At 35.4% G+C, this 19,655-nt stretch overlaps 3 protein-coding genes across 5 annotated transcripts in view; all 3 read right to left on the bottom strand.

Annotated features, from left to right (window-relative positions):
* Positions 1-81: 81 nt before the first annotated feature.
* Positions 82-9,911, bottom strand: LOC116023286 (sister chromatid cohesion 1 protein 4-like). Its single transcript, XM_031264276.1, has 15 exons — positions 9,113-9,911; positions 8,202-8,463; positions 7,798-7,895; positions 7,634-7,677; positions 7,119-7,165; positions 6,260-6,347; positions 5,226-6,096; positions 4,709-5,152; positions 4,434-4,572; positions 3,751-3,887; positions 2,013-3,040; positions 1,415-1,448; positions 1,026-1,134; positions 603-735; positions 82-502 (listed from the first exon to the last, which is right to left on the bottom strand). The coding sequence occupies exons 1-15, from the start codon at positions 9,234-9,236 to the stop codon at positions 404-406; spliced, it is 3,657 nt and encodes a 1,218-aa protein (XP_031120136.1). The 5' UTR covers positions 9,237-9,911; the 3' UTR covers positions 82-403.
* A 2,895-nt stretch (positions 9,912-12,806) lies between these two features.
* On the bottom strand, positions 12,807-17,418 carry LOC116021997 (2-alkenal reductase (NADP(+)-dependent)). Of its 2 annotated transcripts, none has more exons than XM_031262537.1 (5): positions 16,986-17,418; positions 15,463-15,643; positions 15,018-15,091; positions 14,807-14,889; positions 12,807-13,356 (listed from the first exon to the last, which is right to left on the bottom strand). In XM_031262537.1, exons 1-5 carry the CDS (start codon positions 17,265-17,267, stop codon positions 12,987-12,989), a joined length of 990 nt encoding a protein of 329 aa, XP_031118397.1. In that variant the 5' UTR covers positions 17,268-17,418; the 3' UTR covers positions 12,807-12,986. The 2 variants fall into 2 exon arrangements, with proteins under 2 accessions (XP_031118397.1, XP_031118396.1); XM_031262536.1 differs by having other exon boundaries at positions 15,018-15,184; positions 16,986-17,413.
* A 320-nt stretch (positions 17,419-17,738) lies between these two features.
* LOC116022079 (type II inositol polyphosphate 5-phosphatase 15-like) overlaps positions 17,739-19,655 on the bottom strand; it is a 9,258-nt gene continuing 7,341 nt past the window's right edge. For both annotated transcript variants that reach the window (XM_031262634.1, XM_031262635.1), the window contains 2 exons: positions 18,745-19,105; positions 17,739-18,431 (listed from right to left, as the gene is read on the bottom strand). In XM_031262634.1, the coding sequence (XP_031118494.1) occupies positions 18,069-18,431; positions 18,745-19,105 (724 nt within the window). In that variant the 3' untranslated portion in view covers positions 17,739-18,068. The remainder of the gene's footprint in view (positions 18,432-18,744; positions 19,106-19,655) is intronic.

Below are 19,655 nucleotides of genomic sequence, written 5' to 3' on the forward strand. Positions count from 1 at the left end.
ATAAGAGTATAAAGACTAAAATACTAATAATAATACGGAATAATAAAAGTAATAAGGGTAAAATTATCAACTATTCCCAACTTTCATAGGAAATTATCCATTTCAAATTAGAAAGGCATAATTCATAGTTCATAGAATTGGCATGGATTGCATAGGACGTAATTTTACAGGTTATATACATATAAATAGTATTACAATCTCAAGTGTCACTATCACCTGCATTAAATCAGCTACTCTACACTATTTAACTGGAACAAAGAAATGGGAACACCACCATCCCAACCACCCTCTCCCTCCAAACAAAAACAAAAGCTATCAACCATGTGAACTGAGAACGTAAATCAGAAAAAAGTAAAGTCGTGATTTTCCCTACTTTACATGTTTCTCCTACTTCGACGTCTGTTCAAAAGTCCGATTTCATAAGCTGCCCTCGAGGCTTTATAGTAATATCATTGAAGGGAATCGGCTGCTCTACGTGGACGAAATCTTTTGTTTTCAGAACCTATTCAAATGCATCAATGGGTGTGTTAGTCCATAGGAAAACAATCATATGGCTACGGGAGATTTTATCAAATACAACCACAATAGTTAATGTAGCATACCAAAGCTTCAAAAAACATCCTCGATGCCTCCTTTCGTGTTTTCCCAACCAAAAGACTGTCTATGGAAAGTGGAGCCTTCCTTCCATATTCTGTTTCCTTGGTAAAAACAGTCTGGAGATACTTCGCAACAGCTCTAAGAAAGGCACACAGACAGAGTTAACGAGTTAAACAAGATTTTATTATACTAAAAAATTTACTAGCCCCTTCCAGTATCTCTGCCATAAAGAGGAAAGCAACATATAGCTCATGTAATATCATGAAGAAAAAAAAAAAAGACTTCGCCAAAAATGAGGATAATTCAAGAAACAATGAAATGAAAAGTTAAGAAATGCACCACCCATTTTTAAGGCCTCACACACCAGTTAGTCTAAAGACAGATATGAAAGCATAAGTATCTCATAAAATATGTGAGGTTCCAAATACCTAGTACGGGAAGACCATCCACTGTTATCAGCTATACGTGCTCCTTCAGTGTCAGGCATATAGTCATCAGCTGCTTCATCATCATCATCATCGTCAACATTTAGGAACTCTGAAAATAAATAAATAAATTAATTAATTAATTAAAAAGGCATGTCATGTATCTATAAAAGCAGGACGCCTTACTGAACAAAGCATCAAACTGCCCTTGTAATAATCTTTTGATTTTCAGCAGGAAACTGTACTTTGTGGAGAAGAAAGACAGTCCCCCCCCCCCCACAAAATAAAACCCTACACACAATCCTTGTCTCTGCCTCAGTTAAAAGAAGGTATTTAGCAAGGAACTTGAACTCTAATTACTAGAAACAGTAGCAATTGAGACAAGAACAAACCTGTGTCATTCACACCACCAAAATAATTAGAAGCCTGCAGCAAAAAGCCAACAAGAAAATAAGCAAGCCGTGCTCATTATAACAAAATGAGAATTGATAATCAAAGAAATGGTTCCAAGATAATTGAATCAGAAATAGCAGCTGCTATTGTGCATGGATAAATGAAAAGAGATGGGAGTTATATATATCAATAAAGAGCATTTATAAATCTCAGTAACTTTTCTTCTTTCTTCTCTTAGAAATGTAGGTATCTATGTGATTAAGCTCTCCTCCGTCACCAACTGCAGTCAGCTAAGCCACATTTTCCCAGCCAAAAAACTACTATTGGAGGTCAATATTGGGGAAGAACTTTACAAGTTAAAAACTAATAATATGGAATTAAAATCTGTAGATATACAATAGTACCAGGTAATAACTTTAGCTACTTCAAAGAATGGGCACAAATATGGGGCATAAACCACATGTTTATGTATCAATGTTTTGAATCTCTATCAATTTTCATTGGCAATTGAAGAGCTAGTGTCAAGAGGGAGAAGGAACCAAGTGGAATGCTGCAAACAATGAAATCTAAGGAAGTCAAAGTGAAGCATGAACTTACATCTGGATCATGAAGCTCAGTACCACAGACTTCTGCATCAAACATGCTTGGGAGAGGAGTTTCCTGTTGAAATGGAATTTCTCCACCATCTATGGCAAAATCTAAAACAGGCACTTGAGTTCCAGCTGAATAAGAAGAGTCTAGAGTAGGCTGTTCACCACAGATACCATTAGTCAAGACCTGAGGGTCATATTCTACATCTCTGATATCTTCATAAGTTTTGACTTCAACTGCAGTATCAACTTGGGCTGCTTCGAATAAAACACTGCCCTCTGCTCTAGGTTCACTATCAATTGCCGTAATATCAACAGTGTTATCTTCTTGGAGATTACTAGCATTAAGTTTATCATTGCTCATATCTGTCATTGGAACATCTTGATCACCCATCACATGATCAGTTGACATGCAAAATTCATCCATTAGCATAGGAGCATCCATGTCTTTGGACTCATCACAAGGAGCAGTAATAAGCAGCCCAGTTGAATTGTCACCTACATCACCCAAAGCCCCATTGTTAGGGTATAACGACCCTACTCCTGCTGGAGCACTGTTTTCTGCATCATCAAGTGAAATGTTTGTTTTTTCAACGGCATTTTCTGAAGGCTCAAGTTGAGAAGCATTAGCTTCTTCTACACTGGCAGTGGTGCTCATCGGAATCTGAGTAGCATTCTCATTATCATCTAAAGTTAAGTTGTAGCTTTCGCCTTGCTTGTTCTCGACCAGGACAGCTTTTACATTGTCATCATCTCCTGTTACTGAAGGTTCATCACTACCTTCTATACCATTCTCTCTTGTGAGATCTGGTCCACTGAACTTGTCATCAATTTGGGTATCCAAGTTCTTACTGTTTTCATCATTCACAGAGGTTCCCAGTGGCTCAGTTGCACTTTCAAGAGGTTCCCTGTGGGTATCCAAGTTCTTACTGTTTTCATCATCCCTTTGGGTACCACTTTGATCATTTTGTAAGACCTTGATCCCCATCAGATCAAATGTTTGCTTGTGCAAACAACCTAACTCCATTGAGACACCTTAAAAAATAATGAAAAAAAACAAATCCACCTCAGCTTTTCAGAATGTATCTACATTCTTCAGAAGAGACTAAGCATCATAATAACATTGGAAAAAGACACCTATATAGCCCAAATTTCCTGGTAACTTCCGTATATACAATTATACATTAACTGGAACACAAACTTCCAAAATTATGTCCAGAGTACATTTGTATGATAAGACAAAATTAATGATGCTCCTAAACTGAACCGGACACATACTGTGGGGGTGTGGAGGGTAGGCAATATCAGTCGCATGCAAGCAGAACTCTTTATTTGTGGCTTATCAAGGTATATGTTGGAGATTTACCAGTCTACAATGCATGGAATTCCTCAATTTCCTCAAAGGCAATCTTCAATTATCAGACAGCACAATGCTGAATGGATAAGAAAACAGCTAATGGGAGGTTTTTTGCTGTTTGAAATCAAATATATGATTAACAGCAGTTCTAGAGCAATTTTAAATAGGAATTATTTGGCAATATGTAATGGCATCTGCTTCAGAGAGCATATGCATAAACCATACTAGAACACCGAACACATAAATCAGAATGCAGAATAATGCATACCGGAATTTTAAAATTGAGAGAGAAACTTACACGCGATTTATTCATATTGACAATGTAAGTGAAAAGTTATAAAGATGCTTAAACTGGAAGGCAGTCAGAATTTCTGCAAAGTTAACTCACCAGTTAATATGGATTCACTGAAAATTTCATCTTCCATAAACTGTTTCTGGATTACAGAGATTTCAGGGCATGTACAAGGAGCTCTCTTGCGTACACGACGTATGTCTTGAGTGTCTGTCAGTTGTTGCCTTATAGTACTGTAAAAAAGCAACGATGTGTTTCGTTATTAGTTGAAGTTTAAAGGTCATGTTCAATCCAGATTTACTGAAATGTAGTCAAAGAATTCATCATAGAATATTAGCTGGAATACATTTATAAGTACATTAACAATATGCTACTTCAGTCACCAAGTGAATACACGCATGCACACACAAAGCTTTAGCCACATGTTCACCCATCGATTCAACAGATGCAAGCAATAACAGTTAGATAATAGAAAGTGAAGTTAGTCAAGATAATAAAATTGAACAAGAAAGCAAACAATGCTTCTTTGGTATATTCTACAATCCTAAAGTTGCAATGCATTCCCTGCATACAGTCAAGTATAATTTTAAAGCATTTGGTGATTAAAGAAACTAATGGTCATATTTCTCATTCAGTCATTCTAAACAAAATTAAAAGATATTTCATCAATTGCAAATTGAATACCCGAGTTTGAATTGGAACAGAAACTAAGAAGATATTTGATAACCATAATTGTAGGCATTATGCTAGCAATAACCATCATAGAAAATGAAACATACTCTCCATGTAAAACCATGGTTTCATCCATAAGCACCTTCCTCTTCAGAGTACTACTCCGAGCAAAGCGGGCGCGTTTGACTGATGTTATCTCAAAAGGAGGAGTGGGCTTAAGTTTCAGTGCTGAAGATCTTTTCCCAACTGAAATGTTGCAAACAAATATTTCAACAAAAACATTCTAGTTATTAATAAATAGAAATACAAGTAAACATAATTTATTCTCCAGTAGAGCAACTCTGCAAATGCTTGCAAACAGGAACAGAAAAACTGAGCATACCAAGTATGGAAGACAACAAATCATCGTCATCTGGAACAAATTCTGTGGTTCGGGAATGCATCATCCTTGATGATTCAAATGAGTTCATACTTTGCTCTGTCAGTGTGCTTTCAGTATAACTGCGTTTTCTTCCTGATACAAGTTTACTAGAATTACGGGCATCAGTTTCATTTATCCTGCCTGAGTCCCCTGGTGTATCCTCCACTAGAACACCCCTAGGTATTTCAACAACCCCTCCTGGTACTGAAAGCAATATCTCAGGCGCTGGCAGATCAGGAAGAGTAGAGTTACATAGATTCTCCACTGGGCAATCTCCAGAAATGACTTCATCCACTTGAACATTTGATTTTTGACTAGTCTGATTGTCTTCATGTGAAGTAGGTACCTTCGTGTGATTCTCATCTGAGATTTGTTCTAAATTATCACTTGAAGGGTGTTTTTCACCTAGAAAATTTATGGCCATAAGTCACTAGACAACAAGAATTTTCTATGTAAATACATTAACCAACTCTCAAACCTGGGACAGTAGAAGGATCTGAAGCATGTAATGTCTCTTGAGAATTTTCAGGATGATAGAGGCCAAAACCATCAGATGGTAACTCAGGATCAAGACGTTCACAACATGGCATTGATGTATCAGACTGGTCCTGAGCATTGCACGGCTTAAGGATGTGAATTTGGGCAGATGCCATTATATTGCCAGAATTACTTTGCTCCTGACAAGTTTCTGACTCCTGTATATTGGGTGATGTTGGATTGTTTTGTGTAACACCTACTAAAGGTGGAAGGTCAATGCTTGTCAAACCAGGAGAAATGTGAGCATTTTCTTCCAAAGTAGTTCCAATGGGACTTGGGCAACCTTCATGAAAGCCAGCATGTGAAGAAATGTTAACCTTTTCATTGCTGAAAATCTGATTCTCAAGGTTTTCCTCCCATATGGGGTCATCAGATGCTTTAGCAGTCTCATCAGTTAATTCCAGCAAAGGTGCATTAACTGGATCAACAGGAGCAGATGCTCCAGATGCTAAAGCATGATCATCAGATGGCACACATCCAAAAACAACTTCGGGAGGAGGGAACTGTTCATTTCCCGAATGGCAGCCATTCTCCTCAGAAGGTAAGTCAAGAACTGCATCACGATTTGCATCATTGGGTGAAGGCATATGGCCCTGAAGACTACTCCCATCATGAACATCAGCTCCTTCAGAAATATTTTGCAAACCTTCTTTCATGACTGACTCAGTTAAATGCTGATATTCAGTCTCCAGATGGTCATCACATGCTGAAGTCTCTTGAATATTAGATAAATTTGGCTCTTCTGCTAATCCAGGGGTGCATGGGGCCTGAGCATACTCCATAAAATCAGCATCTCCTTCAGCACCATCAATCTGATCATAATAAAAATAAATAAACAAAACCCTTCAATTATTCAACAGGAGTGTTTGTTGAAAACACCTAGAAGAATTATGAAAATAAATTGTTCATTATGCAACAAGCAAAATAAAAGAGGAAGCCATTTTAAGTTTCAAATAACTCTACTTGTCCAATTACCATGCTCTCTGAGTTTGCAGCCATAACATCACGAAGTTCATCTTGCTTCAGAGGTGTCATTGGTTCAACAGATGGTTGAGGGTCAGCACTAGAACCAGTAAAAAAAAAAAAAAAAAAAAAAGGCGTCATAAAAATTTCATGTTAAGCTGATTCTTTACTAGTAAGAAGATGAATATATGACATGTAAACTTCACTTTGTAGATAAATGGCAACTTATGATAGATAATGGTCTTGATGAGGACACTGAAGAACTTCCACATTCACACAACAGATTTAAAGGTGTACAGTTGTGTTTTTATGAAGACAAGATCGGTAAGCAATGAATATCCAAGTATCATGACTCATGATGCAAGACATTTAGCTGTTGAGCAAACTCCAAATAGAGCTCTAGTGTGAATCATGTGATTCAGCAATTCAACTCCAATACCACACTGGATTATGCCAACTCTGGACACAGATCACAGTGATCTTTACTAAGTTGAGAAAGAATTATTGAGATCAACATATTAGTATTTATTTCAGCCATATACTATATTGCAACGGTATGTTACTATGTTAGCCCCAGTTTACAGAATACCAAAGCCAGTGCCATCTATAGAGGTCAGAAATTCATTGTTGACAGCTAGAACATATACCATGAATCATGATGGAAAAGAACAAAAGTACTACCACATAACAAACTGATAGTCTTAGATAGTGGCTTCATTAAAAGAAGCACTTAAGTGTAGTCCATAGGAAATAATATAGTACAGGTATGGTCTAACAGATGACATTAGATGGTTTTTAGGAAGAAGAGGGAGGAGGGTGGGCAATCAAGGGTTGTTGGAGAATTGAGAGTAGTCAGTAGTCTGAAACTAACCTCACACTGGCATCTCCTGTAGCAGCAACCTTGTCCAAAAATAATTCCTGTTTCCAAAAGATTTAATCAAGACGGAGAAAAAAAAAAACAAAAAACAAAACAGAACAAAACTAGCAACAGCTTATAGAGTGTGAGTGTACACACAGAAGAGGGGAATAAGATTATCCATCAATTAAAATCCAAAAGAAAAGCTCTTCATACTGGAAATTTTCATCTATGGGAATGACAGCATAAATACAACCATATAAAATTTCTAACCGTTACAAACATTACATGCGGGGATGCTATTTCAATTGCTAGTCTCTATATAGACTAAGTGGGCTTTATTTTTGGGCTAGTAGCCTAGCACAGCATCCATTATTGGACCTTCAATTAGATTTGGAAGATTAAATTTATAGGAATTTGTCATGCTGGCAAAATCTACTGTGCCACTTCAAAAATAACAAGGACTTCTCTAGTGGTTGGGCAAGGAGAGGAAAAAAAAAAAGGAATATATGAATGTAATCAGATGTTACCTCTTCAAGGTCTAAACCTGAAGTATCACCATCACCAAACCTTTCTGCAAAGAAATCATCAGATTTTTTGTAATAAAGTAAAATACAGAATACAGATGCATAAGCACCATGAAAACAATAATGCCATAAATAAGACATTGTGTTTATCATTATGTACTACATACCATCTAATCCAAATTTAGACGTGGAGTAAGCAACACCCTCCATGGTATCTTGGAGGGTGATCTGCTCCCTTGAGCTCACATGATGATCAACATAGTTACTGCACAAATAGAGAACTGACTGAAATTTTAAGTACACAGTATTGGAAAATACAGAAGTACTAAGAAACGCTTTATGATCTCTGGCAGTAAACACCAGAGGTCCTGGTTTACTGATATTAGTGCAACAAAAGAAGATATTGAGGCAAACATGCAAACATACAAACATCTTAGGCACATATTTTAAACCTTGAGAGAACTCATTGAGCACATAATGCATTCAGAGTTCAGACCATTCTTTCATGTCTAAGTTACAAAGTCACAATAACTTAAAACTATTGTTGGAAGACAAATATTCTGAAACCAACCCCTGAAAAATGTCATTGTCTGGAAGTTCAAAATCATCAAGTTCAAAAGTCTCTGGCAATGTGATAGAGTGGTATGGCGCCTTAGACTCTTCTGGGGGTAAATCCACAGCAGTTGAGCGAAATGCTTGTTTTACCTGGAGCAAAGCCTCACTACAATCATCAAAAAGGTAGTTCACCTTTCTAGAGTATATCCTCACAACTCCGAGTAGAAGATGGCTAGATAAACGGAGGGCAATTGGAACATCAGGAAAAAGAATTGAGTCTGTTGAGAATTAAAGACATAAGTCAGTTTCAAGTGAGTGATAATGTTGGCATATATCAGCAAAGAAAATTAACATGATAAAGCAAAATCAAAGTCTCACAAAATCAGAAAGAATATATCTGCATCTGAAGAAGAAGAAGAATGAAGCAACGCCAATTTGGAGCCAAAGCAGAAACAAAACCTTATTTGTACATTCGCGTATAGCCATATTTCAGCAAAGTGAAGCCATATTGAAGTCAATAGAAAGACTAGAAAGTTGGACAAAACATTGATTTTCCTAACTACTTGATACACCAAACAGAAGTGGTGCAATGTGTTCTTCAGAATAGGAAAAAATAACAAAGACTTGAACATCCAAAATTGGTCCATTTTCACCACCAAATCTCCATTCTAATATGTCATTGAATGAGCATTTAATATGCAATAGTTAAAAAGCATTAGTCCTTTAGATGGGTGAATTTGTTTAATTCATCTGTAAAACAAGTATGAGTTGCCCATCACAAGCTCAAAAGCAATCAATTCAGTCAACCCTCTCCTAAACTAATCTCTGTAATCTTTATTTCACGGGGGTAAAAGAAGAGAGAGAGAGAACAAAAATCACAAAATTGTATGATAAAAAAGCAGATGGAAACATAAAATGAAAACTGACCTACAGAAACGCCAATATCAGTATCAGCAACCTGATTCTTTCGAAGCTTTCTCTCCAAATGTGCAGCTATCCATATGGTTCCTAAAGGTCCCTTCTTTGCCAGTATAAACTGTGAATAGAACATTTTTATTCTCTTTCTATTTCACTACCTCACCGAGCACCTCTTACAACAACAACAACAACTTCAAGTTCTTCTCTTTATTGATACATATATACACGTAAAACTCTAATTCTCACTCAGCAGCCCAAAACAATCACAAACACCCAAACTCAAACGCCGAGAATCAAAAACCCTAACTTTTTTCCTCAACCACTTCAATCAGGACCAGGGCACAATACGAACATCAAAATAAATCCCATATCCAACTCCAATCTCAGTCCAGCTCCGACCTCTAGTGTATCCCCCCACAAACACCTAGCTCAAATACTAAAGTTAGGGTTTTGCAGGTAAGATTCATCAAACTTTACAATTGCCGAACCTCAAAACCCCTAATTGGCGCTTCAACCCCTTCGGAAATCCAAATCAGAACGCAGAAAACACGCGGACCACTCCTCTCCCAGCTGAGATCGAGCTACACCCTCTGCAAATGAACTTCGACGCGCTTGTTTACGCAGACACGTAAAGGGAAATTGGCGGCCGGTACGGCGAGGACGAGCAGTGACTGCTACGAAGAAGAAGCGCAGAGATTTTGCTAAGAAGCTCAAAGATTTTGTTAAGTGTGATGACTGCTTACTGAATTTTGATTTTGGGAGTGAAAGCGCCTTCTTCGTTTCCAATGTTAAAAATTTTCGGGAAACGCAAGAGAGGAATCCGGGTGCACCTCTGTCGCTCAATATACACCGTTGGATCGTATACCAACGGATGAGATTGGGGATAAAAGTCAGCGTCACGTCAGGAAGTGAACCCGGATCACGGAGTCGGGAGCTGATCAAGTTTTATATTTCTTTTTCTTTTTCTACGCTTGTAATTAATTATTTTGGAAATAAATTACTCTTTATTTTTTTTTTAGTACTACTCAATCTTTTACAATGCAGTATATGTTCATAACTACTTTTTCAACCTACTGAAACATAAAGAGTCAACAATTAACTCCTTTGAGGCTCAAACTCACTCCCTCCCACATGGGAGTGCAATCGGGTGCCACTAGACCATATGGTCTTTGGCAAATTACTCATTATTTTGTTGTCTTATTGTTTAAATTAATTTTTAATATTTTAAAATATAAGTTTTTGGAACATTATGAATCTCATATTCTTTACAATGTAATGTCACTCATTTATAACGGTAATAAATGTGTCATCTCCCTACATAATAGTTAGCTTGTATTTGAATACAAAACTTAAAATTACAAATATTTGAATTGTTCATAACTTTACTCCAACATTATTAACCAAATCATATATATAATGATTATATTATTGTATCGATAGTAATTTTGTTGTGACATTCCTAATTAGATAATTATTATAATAATAATCTTACTTTTACAATGACAAAAAAACACTTTTTCCTTTTTTTTTTTTTTGTTTACCATTTTTACAATCCTAATATCATTATCATGTATCGAATAAAAAAAAATCCAAATTAAGTAGATGTCAATATTAATCAACAATTTTTTTTATATCTATAACTTTATTCAATTTTTCCCCTTTTTGTTTGCAAAGTTGACACGTGTATAAGTTTTGTCACAAAATGAACCCAAATTGATTTCTTGATTTTATTTTTTTTTGGTGTAACCCAGGATCTCCATCGTCGGACACAGTGGTTAACCCCTCGCTGGATTGTAGCCACCTCTATTGGGTGGGACAGCTGGCCTGGAGATTTAAGGTTGCTCCATACCCAAAGTCAATGATCGAACCCTTGAATCTTTGGTTAAGAATAAATGAGTCCCTTCCACTCAACCACACCCTCCAGGTTTATTTATTGATTTATTTTAGTTTATGTTAGTGTTATCATTCATCCCCAACAAAAAATTGTTAGTAGTATCATTTTAACATGTATTTATGTGCGTGCGTGTGTGTGTATATATATACATATATATATATATATATATATACACACACACACACACACACACATATATATATATATATGTATAACCTAATGGGGTAGTTCAAATGGTAAGTGAACTCTCTTTGTGGGGCCAGCTCCTACAATATTAATACTCAATGTTAAAATCTTAATTATATTACAATATTTTTAAAAAATAATAGTATATATTTAAAAAAAAAATACAACTGTAGAGTTAATATTATATTAAAAGTATAGTTGATAATTGGAGTAATGATTATTGTATGATAACTTACTAAATATAATTATGAGAACATTTAATTAAAATCTAAATAATCTAATTATTTGTTATATTACTCTAATATATAATACCTACATACATTGTTACCGTTGAATAATATAATAAAAGATATTGTGTATGCATATGTATGGTAAAAACAATAAGAAAATATCTCAAAATAATAACAGTATGTATATTTTTGTGCAAAAACATATATAGTACAACTCTTATAACATAATGTATACAAAAATTAACATAAAAATGGACATATTCATAATCTATATTGAAACTTATTATGTTTTTAGATTTAGATAAATACACACATGTAATGTATGCATTTTATACCCATCAACATATTAAACTATTAAAAAGTTAAAATTAATATAAACTACAAAATTACCTTTTGTTATCTAAATTTATATGTCATTTTATTACAATAAAAAATAATTTTAGATTTTATCTCAATTACACTAACAATCACTATCCGTACAACACTTCCCATAATCCAAACTTATTATGGAGTATTTTGTTGTTGATTATAACGGGGATGAGACCCCCGCACCCTCCCAATGTACAACGGTAGAAATAATATTTTTTGGTGTTGAATAAAGTGAAGTATGGCCAAAATTGGAAGTTAGTTAATATTGTATTATAAAATATCAAAATTGATATAAAACGCAACATTGCACGTTTTGTCATAATGTTAAAGTTTGTTTGGTGGGATTAGATTTGAGAATATGAGCCCACAAGGGTAGTTTTATATATACTATTAATAAAAACAAAATTCTCAATTCTAAATTTCCGCCAAAACATTCATATACTATTAAGGTTTGCGTAATATATACTATTAATAAAATAAAATATTCCATTGACCAAAATACTCATATCCATGATGTTGGTTATTGTAGTTGCCATTATTGTAATGTTAATTGGTTATTTTTCAGGAATTATTCGAAATAATGAGAGTTTAGATGTATACAAGAATGTTTATATGCTCCAATCAAAATAATATAATTCATTAACTTTAATAATTACCCAACTTAAATATCGAATCTGATTTTAATTGTAAATATTTATGTTCATAACTTTATCATAGCAAATCAACATAATTATTAAATAAATATAAATAAATAAATAAATAAAATATATATATATATATATATATATATAATAAACATCATATTTCCTTTTTATATATGAAATTTAATAACATTAATAATTTTTAACCACATAACATAATTTTAATATTTCAAATATTTAGTTGACCATGTTATTGAAGCAAGCATCTTGGCAAGACCTAACTTTTAACACCGACATTTTTTAGTTCATATTAGAGGCTTAAATTTATTGACTCTTATTATATTTGTAGATCTGTAGATGTAGATTCCATTCTAATTCTCATAAATACAAAACATCAAAATTAAAATTCTCACTAATGATATTATGCAAATCAAACATTGCAATTTAAATTCTCACACTATTTCTTTCTCATGAAATTGCAATTATTCCCCCCTTTAATTATCTCATTGCAACCAAAATAAAGGCCTTGTAAAAGTGGAATTTGTTCTTCATGTCAATCTTCTTCAAGTAGCGACACGAATGACTTGCTTGCCCACGTTTTTCCCATAAAAGAGCCCAGCAAAAGCAGCCGGAGCGCTTTCCAAGCCAATGTTCATGTCTTCTATGTACACAATCTTCCCTTGCTTGTATAAACTGGTGACGTGTTCAAGGAATTTAGGGAACAAGTGGAGATAATCGCTCTGCAAGAATCCTTTCATTCTCACGCGCTTTGTGATGAGATTGAATAAGTTGTAATGTGGGTAAGTCATGGTTTGCTGAGACACAACCCCACAGATAGCTATCCGACCATGGAGCCTCATGTTAAGAAGCACTACGTCTAGCATGGCGCCTCCAACGTTGTCGAAGTAAATGTCGATTCCTTCTGTAAAGTATCTGTTTCAACAAAAGAGAAGAGGGACTAGACAATTCATTATTGGATTATTATATTGCAATTAGTATGACGTTGAAAAAAGGCAGGGTGTCAACGTGGATTAGCTCGTGGTTTAATTTTTTATAGTCCAATTGTCTTAGCCCGTTTTATGAGGGTTGATAAATTGGCGCAAATTATGATGTGGACAATTAAAGCATGTGCTCCATCCAATTAAAAGCTTAAGTTAATAGTTGGACTGGAAGTCTCTTAAATTAAAGCATGTGCTTCATCCAACTTAAAGCTTAAACTAATAGTTGGACTGCACATATTATATTTATGCTCACATGGACCCAATGGTGGATTTTGAATGTCCACAATTTACCTTTTAAAATTCACAATTTGTCTTCTCAAAAAAAAAAAAAATTCACAATTTGTATACTACGAACACACAAGGTTAACATACATAATTTATGTGTTTTGACTTAAAAACACAATTTATATTCCACAAGTTTACAATTCCAATATTAAAAACACACAGTTTAGGACTAGGGTCCACCTTGCAAGGTGGACCCTCGTCCATGGCATAACGACTCATAAATTGGCTTGCGAACCCTATGAACTTATGATGCAATTGTTATACCATAGACTATGATCCATCTTGTATTGTGGATCCTGATTTTAAAAAAATTATGTGTTGATATATTTTGTACCTACCGTCAGAAGCGGATCTAGAGGAGGGCAACTAGCGAGGTCAGTTTCTTTGCAAGCCAAAAATTTCCAAACCCTAACTAATCTCAGTGTGTAATAGGTTAAGACTCGCCTAACAAGGCGTTTGGTTGGGAGGGGAGAATTAGGGTGGATAAGAATTGTAATTCAGTGGAATTACAATTCAATGAATAAAGTATGAATTGAAATTACAGTGTTTGGTATGCAGAAATAGGAGTAGGGGGAATTGAAAGGTAAGAAGTGAGAAAATGACTAAAATGCCATTATATTGTGGTAGATGTTGTAATAGTAGTAGTAGTAATAATAATAGAAGTAATAGTAATAGTAATAGTAATAGTAATAATAATAATAATAATAATAATAATAATTCATTCAAAATAATAATAATAATAATTCTTTCAAAATAATAATAATAATAATTATTATTATTATTATTATTATTATTATTATTATTATTATTTCGAGTTAAAAAAAAAAGACAAAGGGTATGGGAGGAGAGGCAAAATTGTCTTTACACCAACAAATTGCACCTCCTTTCCACCGAATTGCAATTCATCATTTAGAGGGAATTGTAATTCTGCGAAATTGCAATTCCTTCCAACTAAACACTGTATTTTGAGAATTCACTGAATTGCAATTCAATGAATAACAATTCCCTCCAAACTACATCCAACCAAACAAGCCATAAGAGTCTTAACTCACTTTGATAACTCTACTTAACATCGGGCGAAGATACATTTAGTTTACCTTTTTAGAACAGAATCAAAGTCTGTAACTTCCTTGTAGTTGAATGCATCATCAAATCCGAGCTTATCTTTTAGAAGGTCAACCTAAAAAGCATTAATAATGTAGCAATCAACCAACTATATGGTTTACTTTAACAAAATGAACAAGACATTCTACCAAAGCACGGAAAATATCTAAATAGGATTAAATTTTGGGTGGATTTCTAACGTACTTTCTCCTTTGTCCCTGCACTTCCCACAACATAGCATCCATGTAACTTAGCAAGTTGTCCAACAAGCTGTCCAACTGCACCAGAGGCAGCAGAGACAAAAACATAGTCATCTCTTTTGGGTTTACAGACCTCATAAAACCCAGCATATGCTGTAAAACCCGGCATACCTGTATAAGATTCTCATTCATTATAATGCAAGCTAGCTCAACACTTCAATTATAGCAATAATATTTTATATATTCAGTCGATCAGCTATGGTAACTTAAACTAGTTTACTTGCTTGTAATCCCTTATTAGCTAGGGTCATAGGGCGGGGCAGGGTTTACAGAGTGCACATTTCATATACTAGCTGGAGTAGCTGCTCGTTTCCTCGTCACTCAAAAAAAGGTATATTGATCAAGAAAAGTATACTACAACTACATTTGCTAGATCATATATATCATACCAAGGAGGCCAATGTGGTAGGAGAGAGGGATATCATTGTCTGCTTGAATTTTCCTTAGCTGCTCTGTCCTGTGTATCAAGCTGTACTCTTCCCAACCAGTGAACCCAGAGATCAAATCACCCGGCTTATAGTCTGGATGGCTAGAAGCCAGAACCTTGGATACACCAAATCCTTCAATAACCTTAATTTTACCATAGCATGATGAATAATTAATCTCTGCTGAAAGTAATAATAAGTTGCAAACAGGGTGGGGGTGGGTGACAAGTAGAAACATACACGGTAGAAGTTATAAGTTTAATAATATCTTGGGAAAATTTCATTTTTAGTTTTTTTAGTTATACCCGTAGTACAAATTTAGTCCATAAGTTATATGCGTAACCTCTTTAAATACTAAGTTATGCATGGAGCAGCCATTTTAGTCCTTGAAGGATCAAATCAGTCATTTTATTAAGTGAGAAATTGGTGGTAGAAATAGTCCCCGAGAGACTACAATCGCCACTTTGTACATAACTCAAAGGTTAAAGATGATCGCGCATATAATTCATGGACTTAATTTATACCACAAGTATAATTGAATGACCAAATTTACAATTTTTCCTAATATCTTCAATACTAGATTAAATAGTTTCATATGATATTTGATGAATTAAATATAGATTAATTTTACAAGTAAAGAATATAATGTCATAATTGAAAATTTCAACTGAAGTTGTAAATTTGTGGCTACAATTTATTAAGACTAACTTGGTTAAAGTTGCTCTATGAATTTGTATTATTTAGTATTAGAATTGCACGCTAATGTCTGGGTTCGTATTAGGTACATTTCTGATATAAATTTCGCATCGATCATTTTTCGCGTGGCATACTGGCATTTATATTTTTTCTAATATAAATGTCATTATACAAATCGTTTTATTAAATTAATATTAAATTCTCTATGAGGCACTACTAGATTTAGGTCCTGTTTGGTAAATGGCTGTTAGCTTTGGTTGTTTGGGTTAAAAAGTATGATTTGTTGATAATATTACCTGATTGTAGAAAATTGTTTGATATATTAGCTGTTAGCTGATAACGGTGTGATTCTTTTATCAAAAAGCTAATTAAAAATACTGCTTTGAGTAACCTTTTGAATTTTATTAATATTAAATTCTCTATGAGGCACTACTAGATTTAGGCCATGTTTGGTAAATGGCTGTTAGCTGATTGTGTTGGTTGTTTGGGTTTAGAACTTATGATTTGTTGATAATATTAGCTGATTGTAGAAAATTGTTTGATATATGAGCTGTTAGCTGATAACTGTGGTTCTTTTATCAAAAAGTTAATTGAAAATACTGCTTTAAGTAACCTTTTAAATTTTAGCATTTTGGAGTTAAAAAAAGCTTATTAACCAAATAACTAATAATAGATGTCAAATAAGCGAGGCTGATTATTTACCAAGGGCTCCCAGTCCCCTAGCCCTTGGGGAGCAAAAAAATTTAGATTAAATTAAGCAATTATTGAAAAGAGAAGATGGAGTTGGGTACCGAGCCAGGAAGAAAAGGGGGAATGTAGGAACCATGGAAATCACGCATGCGGCCGCGCATGTAAGGATCGCAGGAAAGGTAGAGATTCTTCACAAGCATCACCGCTTCTCCTCCGTCGCCGCCTCGCAGTTTATCCGGCCGCTTTCCGACCACGACCTCCATGTCCGTTTCCTTCGGAACTCCATCTATGTATCCCTTGAAAATGATTTGCTTGTTCTCTCCCACCGCTGCTTCATCGTGTTCCTGCTCGCTCATCTCTCCGCTACTTTTCGCTGCACTCATTGCTCTCAAGCTCCGACCACCAAAGTTAGTGACGTTACAGAAAACTAAACTATACAGTTTAGTGTATTAATATAGTTTGGCCCAGCGCCATACGTCGTTGCTCTTTATTGCTCTGTTGAAATCATAGCCTATGTGTCCTGGTTAAATCCCACTCATAGTTTGTCAATTCAATTTAACCACTCATAGTTTGTCAATTCAAATTAGGAAGACAGCTAACCCGCTAAAGTCGCAAATAAATTGAATAGTAAATCTCGTCCATATCTGATCGACTCAAACTAAATGAACCAATATGTTGCTTACAGTAAGAATATAATTTGTAATTTTATGATTATCAAATCAATAGACAATATTCAATTAACTTGCTAAAGATTATAAGCATTTATTGCTCTGTTGAATTGGAAAGAGGTGGTTGGGATATGAGGTCGAGATTGAGTCTTCACACCCCGTAACCAACCGGAGGTTAATACTATATTTAAGAGAAAATAACAAACAAACAAAAGGATTGAAAATTGAAGCAGTACAGACATCAGGTTTGGTGTTATCAGATAGCTAGAAATTTACATATTTAAAACTGATGCCGGCTGGGAGTCTAAAATGCTAATAATACTATACACAATAAATTTGGAATTTGTATAACAGGATTGGCTAACAAAACAGGCTTAAAAGAATGGGCATGTCCAAGGAGAACAGCCTAAAAAAATCGACTTGTTGAAAATTGTTCTAGTATGAGATTGATTCTCTGGCAGTTATTTATATGGGCAGGCCTCGGAGTTGACATAGAAACACCATCCTCGGACTGCTTCAGGGGCTGTGTATACTCTTAAGGTGGTCAAAAACATCAGTTGAAGAGCTAAGATGCTGAATATCAGAGCGGTGGAGGAGATTTGCGGCCGCGGGGAGATGGTTAGAGTCGCTGGGTTTTTTACTCTGGTGAACAGTCTTGCCTAGGAAGCAGTGACGAACGCGGATACGGTGGCATTTCATCTCCGTGGTGCAGCTGCCGCGGACCCTGACTACCAATATGATTTCCTTGTCCCTGGCGTCTTCACACCAACAGTTTTGCGGGATACCATCCACAAATTCCTCTACTGTTTGGAAATCCTTGTGATGAACCATGACCTCGATGATATGATTTGGCTCAATAATCCCAGCCACTGGACTTACCTGTAGATAACATTAATATTAACTCCTAGATAGTAAAGACAATAGAGGTTCATAGCTTATTCAAGAAACCGGGAACTTCAATTTCATCAAATTATGTAAGATCACAACTGAGCAATGGTAAAAGGAGGTCTAGAAAATCCATATAGGTCACCTTCCTGTGTTCAATACATGTAAAAGTGACAGAAGTGCTTAAGCAAATTTGGTGGTATGGGTATTTTATTGAAGATTGTATAGGATCAAGAATCCAAAACCCGTAAATTTTATGAAAGGAATTGTCATTGTTTAAATGTTTAATTTAATTGCAAGAAGTTACCTCAAGCCACCGGGGGAAACCAAAAGAACCTCTTGGACGATGATCATACGCTTGACCGTCATCCCTAACAGTGGTCTCACCTTCACAGATAATCTCAAATAGAGCTTTGCCCGTCCCACACTTATTTGTAATGCGCAAGATGGATGCATCCATGTTTTGGAGGATTATGTTGTTTGTACTGACAATTACCTCTGGAACTTTACATAGTTCTTTGAGAATTGACTTGATCCTCTCATTAGATCTAATGATTTCTCCAAATTCTTGCCTCCTCACTGACTCGTCTACCCGGGCAATTTGAACACCGAATATGCACCGCACAGGTTTGTGGTCACTGTCTGTCACATCCATGCAAGCTTCATACCTAGTTCAAAATTAATCCTTAAATCGAAATAGAAGCTAAATATACAAAGTAATGCGTGGTTCTGCATATGACCATTACAGGGCCAAGAGTGGAAAAGGAATGATGAGAAGTAGAGAACTCAGATCACACTTAAATGATGAAAAATAAACTGAGAACCACCCCATTCGAGAAAGGGAGAAACAAAAAGTGAAAAAAATAAAAAATAATGAAATAAATAACTGATTACTTGTACAGTTAGTGTGATTCCCTAAGGGTGTGTTTGGAAGCCCGGAAAATGATTTCTGGAAATCATTTTCCGGGCTTTGAGTGTTTGGCTTCCGTTGACTGGGGAAAACAAGGCCCAAATGGCAGAAAATGACTTCCGCCAAATTTGGGTGGAAGTCATTTTCCGCCTTCACCGCCCAAGAAATTCCGGCGGAAACCACCCGGAAACCACAATGCATCTGGTTTCCGGCGAGAAATTGCTCTGGTTTCCGCATCGTTTCCGGCGGAACCAAATTTGGTTTCCGCCGGAAACGGGGGGGGGGGGGGTTTTTTTTTTTTTTTTTTT

The sequence above is a fragment of the Ipomoea triloba genome, chromosome 6, assembly GCF_003576645.1.
Source record: "Ipomoea triloba cultivar NCNSP0323 chromosome 6, ASM357664v1".
NCBI lineage: Eukaryota > Viridiplantae > Streptophyta > Magnoliopsida > Solanales > Convolvulaceae > Ipomoea > Ipomoea triloba.